Below are 16,148 nucleotides of genomic sequence, written 5' to 3' on the forward strand. Positions count from 1 at the left end.
ACTGTATCACAATTCCAGTGGGTCAGAAGTTTACATACACTAAGTTGACTGTGCCTTTAAACAGCTTGGAAAATTCCAGAAAAGCATGTCATGGCTTCAGAAGCTTCTGATAGGCTAATTGACATCATTTCAGTCAATTGGAGGGGTACCTGTGGATGTTTTTCAAGGGCTACCTTCAAACTCAGTGACACTTTGCTTGACAACATGGGAAAATCAAAAGAAATCAGCCAATCAGACAAGTCTGGTTCATCCTTGGGAGCAATTTCCAAACGCCTGAAGGTACCACGTTCATCTGTACAAACAATAGTACGCAAGTATAAACACCATGGGACCACGCAGCAGTCAAACTGCTCAGGAAGGAGATGCGTTCTGTCTCCTAGAGATGAACGTACTTTGGTGTGAAAAGTGCAACTCAATCCCAGAACAACAGCAAAGAACCTTGTGAAGATGTTGGAGGAAACAGGTACAAAAGTATCTATATCCACAGTAAAACGAGTACTATAGCGACCTAACCTGAAAGGCCACTCAGCAAGGAAGAAACCACTGCTCCAAAACCGCCATAAAAAAAGCCAGACTACGGTTTGCAACTGCACATGAGGACAAAGATCATACTTTTTGGAGAAATGTCCTCTGGTCTGATGAAACAAAAATAGACCTGTTTGGCCATAACGACCATTGTTATGTTTGGAGGAAAAAGGGGAGGCTTGCAAGTCAAAGAACACCATCCCAACCTTGAACCGCACGGGGTGGCAGCATCATGTTGTGGGGGTGCTTTGCTGCAGAAGGGACTGGTGCACTTCACAAAATAGATGGCATTATCAGAAGGGAAATTATGTGGATGTATTGAAGCAACATTTCAAGACATCAGTCAGGAAGTTAAAGCTTGGTCGCATATGGGTCTTCCAAATGGACAATGACCCCAAGCATACTTCCAAAGTTGTGGCAAAATGGCTTAAGGACAACAAAGGCAAGGTATTGGAGTGGCCATCACAAAGCCCTGACCTCAATTCCATAGAAAATTTGTGGGCAGAACTGAAAAAGTGTGTGCGAGCAAGGAGGCCTTCAAACCTGACTCAGTTACACCAGCTCTGTCAGGAGGAATGAGCCAAAATTCACCCAACTTATTGTGGGAAGCTTGTGGAAGGCTACCCAAAACGCTTGACCCAAGATAAACAATTTAAAGGCAATGCTTGGACTGAAAACCCACAGGACTGTAGATCTCCAGGAAGAGGGTTGGACTGAAAACCTACAGGACTATAGATCTCCGGGAAGAGGGTTGGACTGAAAACCTACAGGACTGTAGATCTCCAGGAAGAGGGTTGGACTGAAAACCTACAGGACTGTAGATCTCCAGGAAGAGGGTTGGACTGAAAACCTACAGGACTGTAGATCTCCAGGAAGAGGGTTGGACTGAAAAGGCTATTGATGCACGCTTCCAGGAGAAGAGGTTGTGTCTGTGTGCTGTAGATAAATGTAGGATCTGATTTAGTCTTGTCACCCAGAACAACCTACTGTTCCTGTTCCACATTACTGCTTTCTGCAGTTTGTTGTCCCAGCGTCTTAAAAATCAGTTGTCTGACCACAACAGACACTGCTCCCTTGCCTCCCTCACATTCGCAGGGCCAAAGCACTGTTGAAGTCTGGGCCGTTTGTGGTCTACCTGGGAGGCTAAAGCCAGCAGAGACCATCTGAAGGGCATTTTAAAAACACTAGATCTGGCTAGGGAGCCAGTGGGACCTTGTTAATCTTCGAAGTGACAGGACCCGTTGATTGCTGCTAATCAAAAACTCAGAAAGTTTGGAGTGACAGAATTTGACTTGATGAAATGACAACTCAGTCAGCAGCTAATGTCTTAATCCAACGATGACATACGTTCCTCAGACATCGGCGTAGTGTATACTATAGACAGATGCTAGCGTAGTCCCACTCTGTGTGTGTAAAATTACATATTTACCTGATTTGTTTAAGCATATAATTGTTAACTATTAATATTAACAATAGTAAGACATGTATATTCTACCAATTCTGTTGTTTTGATTAAATATGGTTCCCCTTTTCAATGTTCACTCCCTGCCGCTGGTCTGGGCTTATGGTCAAGGCCATGGGATAGAGATAAACTTGAGGAACAGGATAGACCTGTAATGTCCCAATCGTCTTTGCTTTTGAGTAACTTGGTCACACGGCATAAAGACGAAGAGCCTCTCAGAGTGACCACAGTTCTTCAGTCCATCCTGTTCTTTTTGCTATCTTCCACAGGCACAGCTGTGTAGTGATATGAAGTGAACAGAGACTGAGCTTGAGCGTCATTGACAAGTCAATCAGCAGAAAGGAGTAACGCTATAGTTTGTTTGTACACTATGACCTCACACACCCCATACACAGAGCCACAAGAAGAAAACAAGGGAGCTTATGATGCCCAGATCTGCCGGGGAGGGGTGGAACCAACCATGAATAAGACGTTTTTGGGGGTTTCTATATAAACACCTCGAGTTTCAGTATTATTCGCGTTCGCAAAGATCACTGGTCGATGACCAGCTCCATTATTACAATAATTAATCAATATTAAATATATTATTACTTCTTATCCCTGCAAGTCACATTACTCTGGATGGCAAAGTGATGTGTAATTCCTATTGGAATCCAGCCTGAGAAAATCCAACATTTGGATATATATTTTTTTTATTCACAATGACTGCCAGGGTTGGGAAGACTATGATATGAGAGCAGCCCTATAGCCCAGCCCAGCCCTTAAAACATCTAAACAAAGACAAACATTTTGGTTACGGTTGCAATAAGTCCAAGTAACAGATTGAAATGGTTTAGAAAAATGCATGTCATTTATATATATGAGTAGAATAAGATTAAAATCAATGCAAATTTTTTTTTAAATTTTGTTTCAAATTTTGTTTCAATATCTAGAAAATGTAAGAAAGGATATCAACCTGCAATATAACGCCAAGCATGGTTTTGGTTGAACTCTGGTTATTAACACCAACACTGGGGTTATTTTTTACACCACTGAGTGTTATACATTTAACTCTTCAATCAACACTAGAAATGCTACACAGCAAAATCAACACTAGTTAACACTGGTCAATTTGCTGTGTGCCATGAAAAGGGTTATTCTGGAAAACCGTAGAGGCCACGTCAAGAACCCCACATTTAACTAAAGGTTTTTAAAATAATAATAAATAATAATAATAATAATGTTTTTAAATAATAATAAATGTTTTTAAATAATAATAAAAAATAAAATAATCGGGTAAGAGTTTACCTTTAAGAGCAGAGGAAGAACCATTTAAGAACTAGGACTGACCCCCCATTTAGTCAAGCGGTCGATTGTTTGGTCAATAGGCTGTTGGTTGACCGATAAGTATTTAGTCATGCAAATAGACAACAAAATAAATGAATCATGGCACAGGAGACACCGGTCTGTTTCTCCAGAACGTGAATTGTTTGCCCTTTGATTGTTAGTGTTGATCAATTCCTCAGATCACCAGTAGTAGCCTACATTAACCGTTAATTTCCATCACCTCTAATGTACAATGTTTGATTACATTATTTCAACAAACGTTAAACCCATGGAGCTGCAATAATCACGTAGCCAATTAGTGAAGAGAAAGAATCCTGCTAAAGCGTTCAATGCCACGATTCAGAGAAGGGCACAGGGCCAGATATGATGGGTCTTTTATTAGTGTCTAGCAGAGAGTCAATCAGCTCTTTTGAAAATCCAGTTTCAACTGTTCAGAGCTGCCCTTCATTATGTCAGTAGAACCCAAATGGACTACGATAGAATCAATGTCCATGTCCTGACGTAGTCCATTCAGGAGCAGCTTAGTAATGTCATTTACTCCAGCTCTGGGATATAGGACATTGTTTTTGCACCAGGAACGGTCACATTTCTTACCGTGAAGCTGTCCAAAATCACGGCTGGCGAGAAGGACGAGGAAATCCGCCCACTCCCGCGCTTCACAGGATCCGGTTGCCGACGTCGATTTCGAAATCGTAGTAGTAGGCACTGCTGTCGCAAAACACAGGCAGCCCCAGTGACTAAGGTTCCTCAAACGTATTTAAAAACAGTTACTGCTCTGATCCAGTGGAAACGTCACAGAATACCTGATTACTTCTTATCCCTTTCCACAAATAGTCCACAGCTGTGTCTGTCCCGAGCTCACTGGCAAAGGAAACTGAGGGCACAGAATATTTTATAAAATGCTGCAAGTTTGCTAGCGTTCAGGCCAGACACAGTTGATACAATGTTTCAAGTTGATTGCAGACAGGCCATGCATAGCCAATGTGATATATCCTATACATATTTATTTTAAAATCAGGATATTTTCTACCCGCAGGCTGCAATGTTTCTATTTGTTGGCTTTATGTATGCTATTTTTACACAGTTACGTTTAGATTCGTATAATTCTTAATTGAATGTAGGCTAACCACATGATAATGATTTTGAGATAGACTATTATAAATTATAACTGGCACAGAGACCAGTAGAAATGGTAGGCAGGCAGAATCAGCGAAGGCCAGCAGCATGAGGAGGGGTCAGGTTATCTTGATCTCTGGCTCCCTCTTAATTATTTAATCAAACTGTGTGCTTAAAAAAAAGACAAGTTCAATACATATAGTTGATTTTTTATTAAAACACATAGGGTGTGTCTATATATGGGAAAAAATACACATTTTTAAAAAAGACAACGGCTCTCGGGGACAAGCCAATTAAAGAACCTTCTTTTCAGAGTAGACTTCAGATGTTTCTCACAAGTGTCTGAATGTTACAGTAGACAGGAAACATGTGACTTCCCTGTTCTACCATAATGACACAGAGTCCACACACACACACACGGAGAAACGACAGGAAGAAGAATCTTGGTTGAGAAACAAAAAAAAAGGCCTCATTGCTTTCGATGCACTTTGGAAAAACTGTCTGCTTCAGAGTGACTGACAGAGGTCTGTCAATCAGCCCTTACAGGTCCTTTTGAAATAAAGTACTGCCAGATGAACGACAAGACAACAAGCATTGTGGTTTTTATTTTATTTTAAACAGCTTGACGGTTCCTGCCAGTCATCACCCTTCTTAGAACCTGAGGCCATGTGGAACCCTATCTGAGACATTGTACTACCCAGGTAGTGTACTTTTAGAAACCGTGTGTCTAATACCATTCCACTGACTCCGCTCCAGCCATTACCACGAGCCAGTCCTCCCCAATTAAGGTGCCACCAACCTCCTGTGAGACACAGGCATGACACAGGCATGACACAGGCATGACACAGGCATGACACAGGCATAACGAGCTGCATGTCATTATGTCAGCAAGGGAAAACACTACATTAAACTTTACTCTTCAATTAATGCAGAAACACACCCTCCCTTCCTCACACACACCCTCCCTTCCTCACACACACCCTCCCTCCCTCACACACACCCTCCCTTCCTCATACTCATAAACACACACCCTCCCTTCCTCACACACACCCTCCCTTCCTCACACACACCCTCCCTTCCTCACACACACCCTCCCTTCCTCACACACACCCTCCCTTCCTCACACACTGTCTCACACACACCCTCCCTTCCTCACACACTGTCACACACACACACCGTCTCACACACACCCTGCCTTCCTCACACAGTCTCACACACACCCTCCCTTCCTCACACAGTCTCAAACATACCCTCCCTTCCTCACACACTGTCTCACACACACCCTCCCTCACACACACCCTCCCTTCCTCACACACACCCTCCCTTCCTCACACACTGTCTCACACACACCCTCCCTTCCTCACACACACCCTCCCTTCCTCACACACACACCCTCCCTTCCTCACACACTCCCTCCCTTCCTCACACACTGTCTCACACACACCCTCCCTTCCTCACACACTGTCTCACACACACCCTCCCTTCCTCACACACCGTCTCACACACACCCTCCCTTCCTCACACACTGTCTCACACACACCCTCCCTTCCTCACACACACCCTCCCTTCCTCACACACCCTCCCTTCCTCACACACACCCTCCCTTCATCACACACACCCTCCCTTCATCACACACACTGTCTCACACACACCCTCCCTTCCTCACACACACCCTCCCTTCCTCACACACACCCTCCCTTCCTCACACACACCCTCCCTTCCTCACACACACCCTCCCTTCCTCACACACTGTCTCACACACACCCTCCCTTCCTCACACACTGTCTCACACACACCCTCCCTTCCTCACACACACCCTCCCTTCCTCACACACACCCTCCCTTCCTCACACACACCCTCCCTTCCTCACACACACCCTCCCTTCCTCACACACACCCTCCCTCACACACACCCTCCCTTCCTCACACACTGTCTCACACACACCCTCCCTTCCTCACACACTGTCTCACACACACCCTCCCTTCCTCACACAGTCTCACACACACCCTCCCTTCCTCACACACTGTCTCACACACACACCCTCCCTTCCTCACACACTGTCTCACACACACCCTCCCTTCCTCACACACTGTCTCACACACCCTCCCTTCCTCACACACTGTCTCACACACCCTCCCTTCCTCACACACACCCTCCCTTCCTCACACACTGTCTCACACACACCCTCCCTTCCTCACACACCGTCTCTCACACACCCTCCCTTCCTTCCTCACACACTGTCTCTCACACACCCTCCCTTCCTCACACACTGTCTCACACACACCCTCCCTTCCTCACACTCTGTCTCACTCATAAACACACACCCTCCCTTCCTCACTCTCATAAACACACACCCTCTCTTCCTCACTCTCTGTCTCACTCTCATACACACAAACCCTCCCTTCCTCACACACTGTCTCACACACACCCTCCCTTCCTCACACACTGTCTCACACAAACACCCTCCCTTCCTCACACTCATAAACACACACCCTCTCTTCCTCACTCTCTGTCTCACTCTCATACACACAAACCCTCCCTTCCTCACACACTGTCTCACACACACCCTCCCTTCCTCACACACACCCTCCTTTCCTCACACACACCCTCCTTTCCTCACACACTGTCTCACACACACCCTCCCTTCCTCACACACTGTCTCACACACACCCTCCCTTCCTCACACACTGTCTCACACACACCCTCCCTTCCTCACACACTGTCTCACACACACCCTCCCTTCCTCACACACACCCTCCTTTCCTCACACACACCCTCCTTTCCTCACACACTGTCTCACACACACCCTCCCTTCCTCACACACTGTCTCACACACACCCTCCCTTCCTCACACACTGTCTCACACACACCCTCCCTTCCTCACACACTGTCTCACACACACCCTCCCTTCCTCACACACTGTCTCGCACACACCCTCCCTTCCTCACACACTGTCTCACACACACCCTCCCTTCCTCACACACACCCTCCCTTCCTCACACACTGTCTCACACACACCCTCCCTTCCTCACACACTGTCTCACACACACCCTCCCTTCCTCACACACACCCTCCCTTCCTCACACACGGTCTCACACACACCCTCCCTTCCTCACACACTGTCTCACACACACCCTCCCTTCCTCACACACTGTCTCGCACACACCCTCCCTTCCTCACACACTGTCTCGCACACACCCTCCCTTCCTCACACACTGTCTCGCACACACCCTCCCTTCCTCACACACTGTCTCACACACACCCTCCCTTCCTCACACACACCCTCCCTTCCTCACACACTGTCTCACACACACCCTCCCTTCCTCACACTCATAAACACCCTCCCTTCCTCACACACACCCTCCCTTCATCACACACACCCTCCCTTCCTCACACACTGTCTCACACACACCCTCCCTTCCTCACACACACCCTCCCTTCCTCACACACACCCTCCCTTCCTCACACACACCCTCCCTCACACACACCCTCCCTTCCTCACACACTGTCTCACACAAACACCCTCCCTTCCTCACACTCATAAACACACACCCTCTCTTCCTCACTCTCTGTCTCACTCTCATACACACAAACCCTCCCTTCCTCATACACTGTCTCACACACACCCTCCCTTCCTCACTCTCATAAACAAACACCCTCTCTTCCTCACTCTCTGTCTCACTCTCATACACACAAACCCTCCCTTCCTCACAAACTGTCTCACACACACCCTCCCTTCCTCACACACACCCTCCTTTCCTCACACACACCCTCCTTTCCTCACACACTGTCTCACACACACCCTCCCTTCCTCACACACTGTCTCACACACACCCTCCCTTCCTCACACACACCCACCCTTCCTCACACACTGTCTCACACACACCCTCCCTTCCTCACACACTGTCTCGCACACACCCTCCCTTCCTCACACACTGTCTCGCACACACCCTCCCTTCCTCACACACTGTCTCACACACACCCTCCCTTCCTCACACACACCCTCCCTTCCTCACACACTGTCTCACACACACCCTCCCTTCCTCACACACTGTCTCACACACACCCTCCCTTCCTCACACACACCCTCCCTTCCTCACACACGGTCTCACACACACCCTCCCTTCCTCACACACTGTCTCACACACACCCTCCCTTCCTCACACACTGTCTCGCACACACCCTCCCTTCCTCACACACTGTCTCGCACACACCCTCCCTTCCTCACACACTGTCTCGCACACACCCTCCCTTCCTCACACACTGTCTCACACACACCCTCCCTTCCTCACACTCATAAACACCCTCCCTTCCTCACACTCATAAACACACGCTCCCTTCCTCACACTCATAAACACACGCTCCCTTCCTCACACTGTCTCACTCATACACACAAACCCTCCCTTCCTCACACTCAAACACACACCCTCCCTTCCTCACTCTCATAAACACACACCCTCCCTTCCACACTGTCTCACTCTCATAAACACACCCTCTCTTCCTCACTCTCTGTCTCACTCTCATACACACACCCTCCCTTCCTCACTCTCATAAACACACACCCTCCCTTCCACACTGTCTCACTCTCATAAACACACACCCTCTCTTCCTCACTCTCTGTCTCACTCTCTTAAACACACACCCTCCCTTCCACACTGTCTCACTCTCATAAACACACACCCTCTCTTCCTCACTCTCTGTCTCTCTCATAAACACACACCCTCCCTTCCTCACACTCTGTCTCACTCTCATAAACACACACCCTCTCTTCCTCACTCTCTGTCTCTCTCATAAACACACACCCTCCCTTCCTCACACTGTCTCACTCTCATAAACACACACCCTCTCTTCCTCACCCTCTGTCTCACTCTCATAAAACACACCCTCCCTTCCTCACTCTGTCCCACTCTCACAAACACACAACCTCCCTTCCTTACACTCTGTCTCACTCTCATAAACACACCTCTCACTCACCCTCATTAACACACCTCTCTGTCTCCCACACTCACTCATAAACACACACCCTCCCTTCCTCACACTGTCTCACTCTCATAAACACACCCTCCCTTCCTCACACTCTGTCTCACTCTCATAAACACACCTCTCTCTCTCTCCCTCACTCTCATAAACACCTCTCTCACTCACTCTCAAACACACCCATCTCACTCACTCTCATAAACACCTCTCTCACTCACTCTCAAACACACCCATCTCACTCACTCTCATAAAAACACCTCTCACTCACTCTCATAAACACACCTCTCTCTCGGTCTCCCTCACTCTCATAAACACACCCCTGTCGGTCTCCCTCACTCTCATAAACACACCCCTGTCGGTCTCCCTCACTCTCATAAACACACCCGTCTTGTAAGGGTTTTGACTTGAGGTTATTATTTATAGGGGTGCCAGAAAACATTGGTTTCTCCTTTTGGTTTGGGAGGGAATGAGTCCCATCTGGTCCGTCAAGTCTACACCAATACAAAGGACTTATGCAAAAGTCAGGATGGAAATAAACTTTTCAGAAACCCTTAAAACATTAGAAAGAACTTCAAAAACAACTATATTCTTTTGAGTGGGTTGTATTACCAACATAAATTATTACACACACACACATAATATAACACAATGAGTTCTGGTTCCTCCAGAAATGTCCTGTACCTCGGGCCTAAAAAAATAAAAATTAAAAATTTAAAAATTTAAAAAAGAAGGAGTCCAGCCCGGTAAAGGAGTTCAGGGAACTCCCGTGACCTTAGTCACGCAATGTTTGTCCGTTCATTCCGTGTAGCGTAAACCCGGTATTAAACCATACAATCAATAAAACAATTATTTTACCACAGAACTTTAAAGCGTATCAACTCTTACTAAGTCCTCAACTACAACTAACTACACAAATCATCACCGTATATGTCACATCAAAACAAATGAAATACCGTATACAAAAAAAGGTTGTAGTCAGTCGGTCAGTCAGACAATCCCATCCGCCAACAGATCTCCAGCGGAGAAAGGCCACGAAGAACAGAGAGGTGTAAGTTCACGGACGCAAAGAGTGGATCCGATCCTGGGTAAACTCTATTAGGCTACAAAACACACGGAATAGAGAAGCTTCGGGAACTGAGGGTTGAACACATCCTCCTTCACCTTGGCACCTTGGCATAGATTATACAAGTGTCTGGAACTTCCTGTGTGGAAGCACCTGCTTTCAATATACTTTGTATCCCTTGTTTACTCAAGTGTTTCCTTTATTTTGGCAGCTACCTGTGGAATGGCCAGAGAGGTATCACTTGCAACAAAATGGAATATAACATTGAAGATAAAGTTTGTGTGTACAACATCTAAAAGACTTGCGTCACCATACAGAGAGATTTCCCATTTCAACCATATCACATTCTGGGTAACTACAGAGTTGACCCTACCGGGGGGGGGGGGGGGGGGGGGGGGGGGGGGTGGGGGGACAACAACAACACAATAAAAACAAGATGAATCAAAAAAAACTATCACATTATGTCCCTCAGAATGGATCTAAACTGGCCAATGGAGATCAGCGAGTCCAGCTTCAAGGTGGCCTAAAGGCTATTCCACGAGCAGGGGGAATAAAAACAAGTATTCCCCCCCCCCCCCCCCAGCTCAGTGGAGACCCGCAGGACACCCAGAACCGGCCAGGGGGAGGGCTGGATCTCCAATTAATATGGGAGCTGAGGTAGTGGGGGGAGTCTCTGAAGAACTGCTTCACATACAAAATGCCCTTCTGGAAGTCAGACTGCCAGCCAACAGAACTATACAAAATGCAGTGATGTGAATGAGAAAAAACTGTCCCCAGTGGTAAACCACAATGCTGAGTGATGGACTGAGTCTGAAGGTTTTAAAAACAGAGACTGCAGAATGCATGGAGATTAGATCACCATAATCAACTACTGGGAGAAGAGTTTGCTTGAACAATCTTCCTTCTACTTTTCAAAGTGAGGCAGGAATTCTTTCTACAAAAAAAGAAACCAAACTATATGCTCAGCATTTCAATGTGCGTTTTAAAAAAGAGAGAGCTTATCGTCAATCAAAAATAGTCATTAATAAGTCATTATAAAAATTTAAAAGATGGGTAACTTGCTCAATTTGGACTCCATTTAAAATGTGCAAAATACGCAGGTACCCAGGGTCAGTATTACGAAACCTAGAGAATGACACAACTGTGGTTTTATTAACATCTAGCACGAGTTTCAGATCAGGAAGACATTTTTTTAATGACTACAGAGTCAACCCTACCCAAGTCCAGGATATAGTAACGACTACAGAGTCAACCCTACCCAAGTCCAGGATATAGTAACGACTACAGTCAACCCTACCCAAGTCCAGGATATAGTAATGACTACAGAGTCAACCCTACCCAAGTCCAGGATATAGTAACGACTACAGAGTCAACCCTACCCAAGTCCAGGATATAGTAATGACTACAGAGTCAACCCTACCCAAGTCCAGGATATAGTAATGAATACAGAGTCAACCCTACCCAAGTCCAGGATATAGTAACGACTACAGTCAACCTTACCCAAGTCCAGGATATAGTAATGACTACAGAGTCAACCCTACCCAAGTCCAGGACATAATAATGTCTACAGAGTCAACCCTACCCAAGTCCAGGATATAGTAATGACTACAGAGTCAACCCTACCCAAGTCCAGGATATAGTAACGACTACAGAGTCAACCCTACCCAAGTCTAGGATGTAATAACGACTACAGAATCAACTCTACCCAAGTCTAGGATGTAATAACGACTACAGTCAACTATATTAGAAGACTTGACGAAAATGAAGTCTTATATACCAGACATACCTAAATCTATCAGGGCCTGGGACCAGTCTCATCGATAATGGTGCTGGTCCAGTGAGCAACGGTTAGGTACTGTAGGTTCAGACCTCAACAGCATCATTTAAAATTAGCATATATATCCAATGAATTACAGGCCTGAAGGAGGGCAGTCCTGGTAGTTAATTTGTGCCTCACAGGGGGACTGTCAAGTGGATTTAAAGGTAGGTCCAACGGTCCAGCCCCCCTCACCCCAGCAAACACACATCATTCATATGAAAAACCCAGCTGAACAACCAGCCCTGATGACAACCAGTAGACAAGCCCAGTAAGATACAGGAAGTGTAAACAACCAGCCCTGATGACAACCAGGAGACAAGCCCAGTAAGATACAGGAAGTGTAAACAACCAGCCCTGATGACAACCAGTAGACAAGCCCAGTAAGATACAGGAAGTGTAAACAACCAGCCCTGATGACAACCAGTAGACAAGCCCAGTAAGATACAGGAAGTGTAAACAACCAGCCCTGATGACAACCAGGAGACAAGCCCAGTAAGATACAGGAAGTGTAAACAACCAGCCCTGATGACAACCAGTAGACAAGCCCAGTAAGATACAGAACGTGTAAACAACCAGCCCTGATGACAACCAGTAGACAAGCCCAGTAAGATACAGAACGTGTAAACAACCAGCCCTGATGACAACCAGTAGACAAGCCCAGTAAGATACAGAACGTGTAAACAACCAGCCCTGATGACAACCAGTAGACAAGCCCAGTAAGATACAGGAAGTGTAAACAACCAGCCCTGATGACAAACAGTAGACAAGCCCAGTAAGATACAGAACATGTAAACAACCAGCCCTGATGACAACCAGTAGACAAGCCCAGTAAGATACAGGAAGTGTAAACAACCAGCCCTGATGACAACCAGTAGACAAGCCCAGTAAGATACAGGAAGTGTAAACAACCAGCCCTGATGACAACCAGGAGACAAGCCCAGTAAGATACAGGAAGTGTAAACAACCAGCCCTGATGACAACCAGTAGACAAGCCCAGTAAGATACAGAACGTGTAAACAACCAGCCCTGATGACAACCAGTAGACAAGCCCAGTAAGATACAGGAAGTGTAAACAACCAGCCCTGATGACAACCAGTAGACAAGCCATGACCCAGTAAGATACAGGAAGTGTAATTCTCTGAACGTTGTACTGTACCTTCTGGAGCCTTTGGAATAGGTGAAGGTGAAGGTGGCGTCAGAGTATCTGAAATCTGAAATAAATAACAGGGGAAACAGAACCGGTCAGAACAGAAACCAAAGAGGAGGGTTATTAACCAAGCCACTGCTATGCCAGGCCACAGGGAGAAGAAAGGGGGGGGGGGGGGGGGGGGGGGAAGTCCCCTTTCAACAAATGCAGTTTCCATGGAAACATTGAAAGGGGGTGCCCACTGATGGACAAAATATATAAAAAGGAGGTAAAAAAATTGTTGGCTCAACAAAAATATAAATCACAACATGCAACAATTTCAAAGTTTTTACTAAGAGTTACAGTTCATATAAATGAATGAATTAGGCCCTAATCTATGGATGTCACGTGACTAGGAATACAGATACGCATTATGGGTCAAAGATACCTTTTAAAAAATATTTTTAAAAAGGGGTGTGGTCAGTATCTGATGTGACCACCATTTTGTTTTTATTTAACTAGGCTATGGAGTACAACACCTTTATTTAACTATGCCTCATGCAGCACGACACATCTCATTCATATAGAGTTGATCAGGCTGTGGAATGTTGTCCCACTCCTCAAATGACTGAAGACGCTAGATATTGGCGGGAACTCCAGAGCATCCCAAACATGCTCAACGGGTGACATATCTGGTGAGTATGCAGGCCATAGAAGAATTGGGACATTTTCAGCTTCCAGGAATTGTGTACAGATCCTTGCGTTACATGGGGCCGTGCATTATGCTGAAACATGAGGTGATGGCGGTGGCTGAATGGCACGACAACGGGCCTCAGGATCTCGTCACGGTATCTCTGTGCATTCAAATAGCCATCGATAAAATGCAACTGTTTGTTGACCGTAGCTTCTGCCTGCCCATACCACCCCACCATGGGGCACACTTCACAACGTTGACGTCACCCACATGATGTCATACACGCACGCTGTCTGCCATCTTCCCGGTACAGTTGAAACCAGGATTCATCCGTGAAGAGGACACTTCTCCAGCGAGGCCAGTGGCCATCGAAGGTAAGCATTGGCCCACTGAAGTTGGTTACGACACCGAACTGTTGGACATACTGACAAATTCTCTAAAAAGACATTAGAGGCAGCTTATGATAGAGAAATTAACATTTAATTCTCTGGTGGACATTCTTGCTGTCAGCCTGCCAATATGCACGCTCCCACAACTTGTCCCCAGCACAAGGTGCACCTGTATAATGATCATGCTGTTAAATCAGCTTCTTGATATGCGACATCTGTCAGGTGGATGGATTATCTTGGCAAAGGATAAATACTCACTAACATGGATGTAAAAATAATTTGTGCACAACATTTGAGAGAAATAAGATTTTAGTGCATATGAAACATTTCTGGGATATTTTATTTCAGCTCATGAAACATGGGACCAACACTTTATTTGTTGCGTTAATATGTGTCAGTATAAGTTTACACAACCGTTAGCCTACGTCCGGTACAACTAACGTCGATAGGCGAATAGACTAGCTACGGCTGGTGTCATCAATATTATGGCTGTCCGTCAATCTGTAGGGATGTTGAACCAAAGCCGTGTCATCATGACAAGCATATTAATGTTGTTTTTCTACTCCATTCTATTTTAAATGTTTCAAATAATTAGTCACATTTAAAAAATAAAAACTTTCCGTACCATGGTCTAATATTTTGCCACACCAAAATGTAATGATAACTCAAGACACTTTAGGCTTGACCAATTTAATCACCGCACACACCTATCAAATAAAATGTCGGTCAATAATTAGATTCATTTGTGATGTTGACAACTGTGTCTAGAAGATGCTTTTGATGTTTTTTTGCTATCGAGGACAAGAACGAAACGGATGAGTGTGTGTGTGTGTGTATCAACATACGGCTTTATTAACCTGGGTGGAACACGTACCGTTCCACTACTGTACACAGACACACTCACCAGAGAAAAGGCAGTCTTTCTCTGCCTTGCACCTTTGAATTACGATGTTGACGTCTTTTTGTATTCTCTCTTGTCTTGAACACATCCCCATGAAATAAACCCCACGGGAATGGCTTCTCTTCTCTAATAAAGGCAAAATAAGATCCCATCAAAGGACTGATGTATTTCCAGTAAACTGAATGTTCGATGGAGCTGGGCTGGCTGGTTGATTCTGCTTTGGTTGTATTCCAGGTGTCCGATCTTCGTACCGTTTCGTTTCAGCTCGTAGCGGATATCATCTCGAATAACAACCGATGATGATACTATTATACAGCAGGAGTCGGCAGTAGTAGTAGTTCCGCACTTCGATGGATTTCATTAAAATAGCCTGTTCCACTTTTACTCCTAAAGCCCCAGTCTGCACTCTTAATCGCTATTCCACTGCTAAACCCAATAATGGCGATCTGTAAAGCTTAGATCAAAGATTGTTATTAACCAAGATAGACCTGAGCCTGTCGTTTCCAATGAAGGCAAATGAATCATAACGGGCCGAACAAGCGCCAGTTAGTGAGATCCTCTGGCATTTATTTGGATTTTTCCGATGGGGAACGCCTACTCTGTGATGTTGGCGTGTGCATTCAATTAAAATGGAGAGAAAGAAAAACACTTCTGGCAAAGGGTAAAGTCTGCAAAAAGCATTCCACTCGGTTTGTTACAGATTCAAATTTTGTAAATCGATAACCGGTAAGAGATCAAATGTTTCAGTGA

At 45.6% G+C, this 16,148-nt stretch overlaps 1 protein-coding gene across 1 annotated transcript in view; it reads right to left on the reverse strand.

The window, feature by feature from the left end:
- Positions 1–16,148, reverse strand: part of LOC110535140 (poly (ADP-ribose) polymerase family, member 8) — an 84,207-nt gene extending 68,059 nt beyond the window's left edge. Inside the window, exons 1-2 of the mRNA XM_036936522.1 lie at positions 15,402–16,148; positions 13,445–13,499 (exon numbers count right to left, since the gene is read on the reverse strand). Coding sequence (XP_036792417.1) covers positions 13,445–13,499; positions 15,402–15,492 — 146 coding nt within the window. The 5' untranslated portion in view covers positions 15,493–16,148. The remainder of the gene's footprint in view (positions 1–13,444; positions 13,500–15,401) is intronic.

This window comes from Oncorhynchus mykiss, chromosome 11, assembly GCF_013265735.2.
Source record: "Oncorhynchus mykiss isolate Arlee chromosome 11, USDA_OmykA_1.1, whole genome shotgun sequence".
Classification (NCBI taxonomy): Eukaryota; Metazoa; Chordata; class Actinopteri; order Salmoniformes; family Salmonidae; genus Oncorhynchus; species Oncorhynchus mykiss.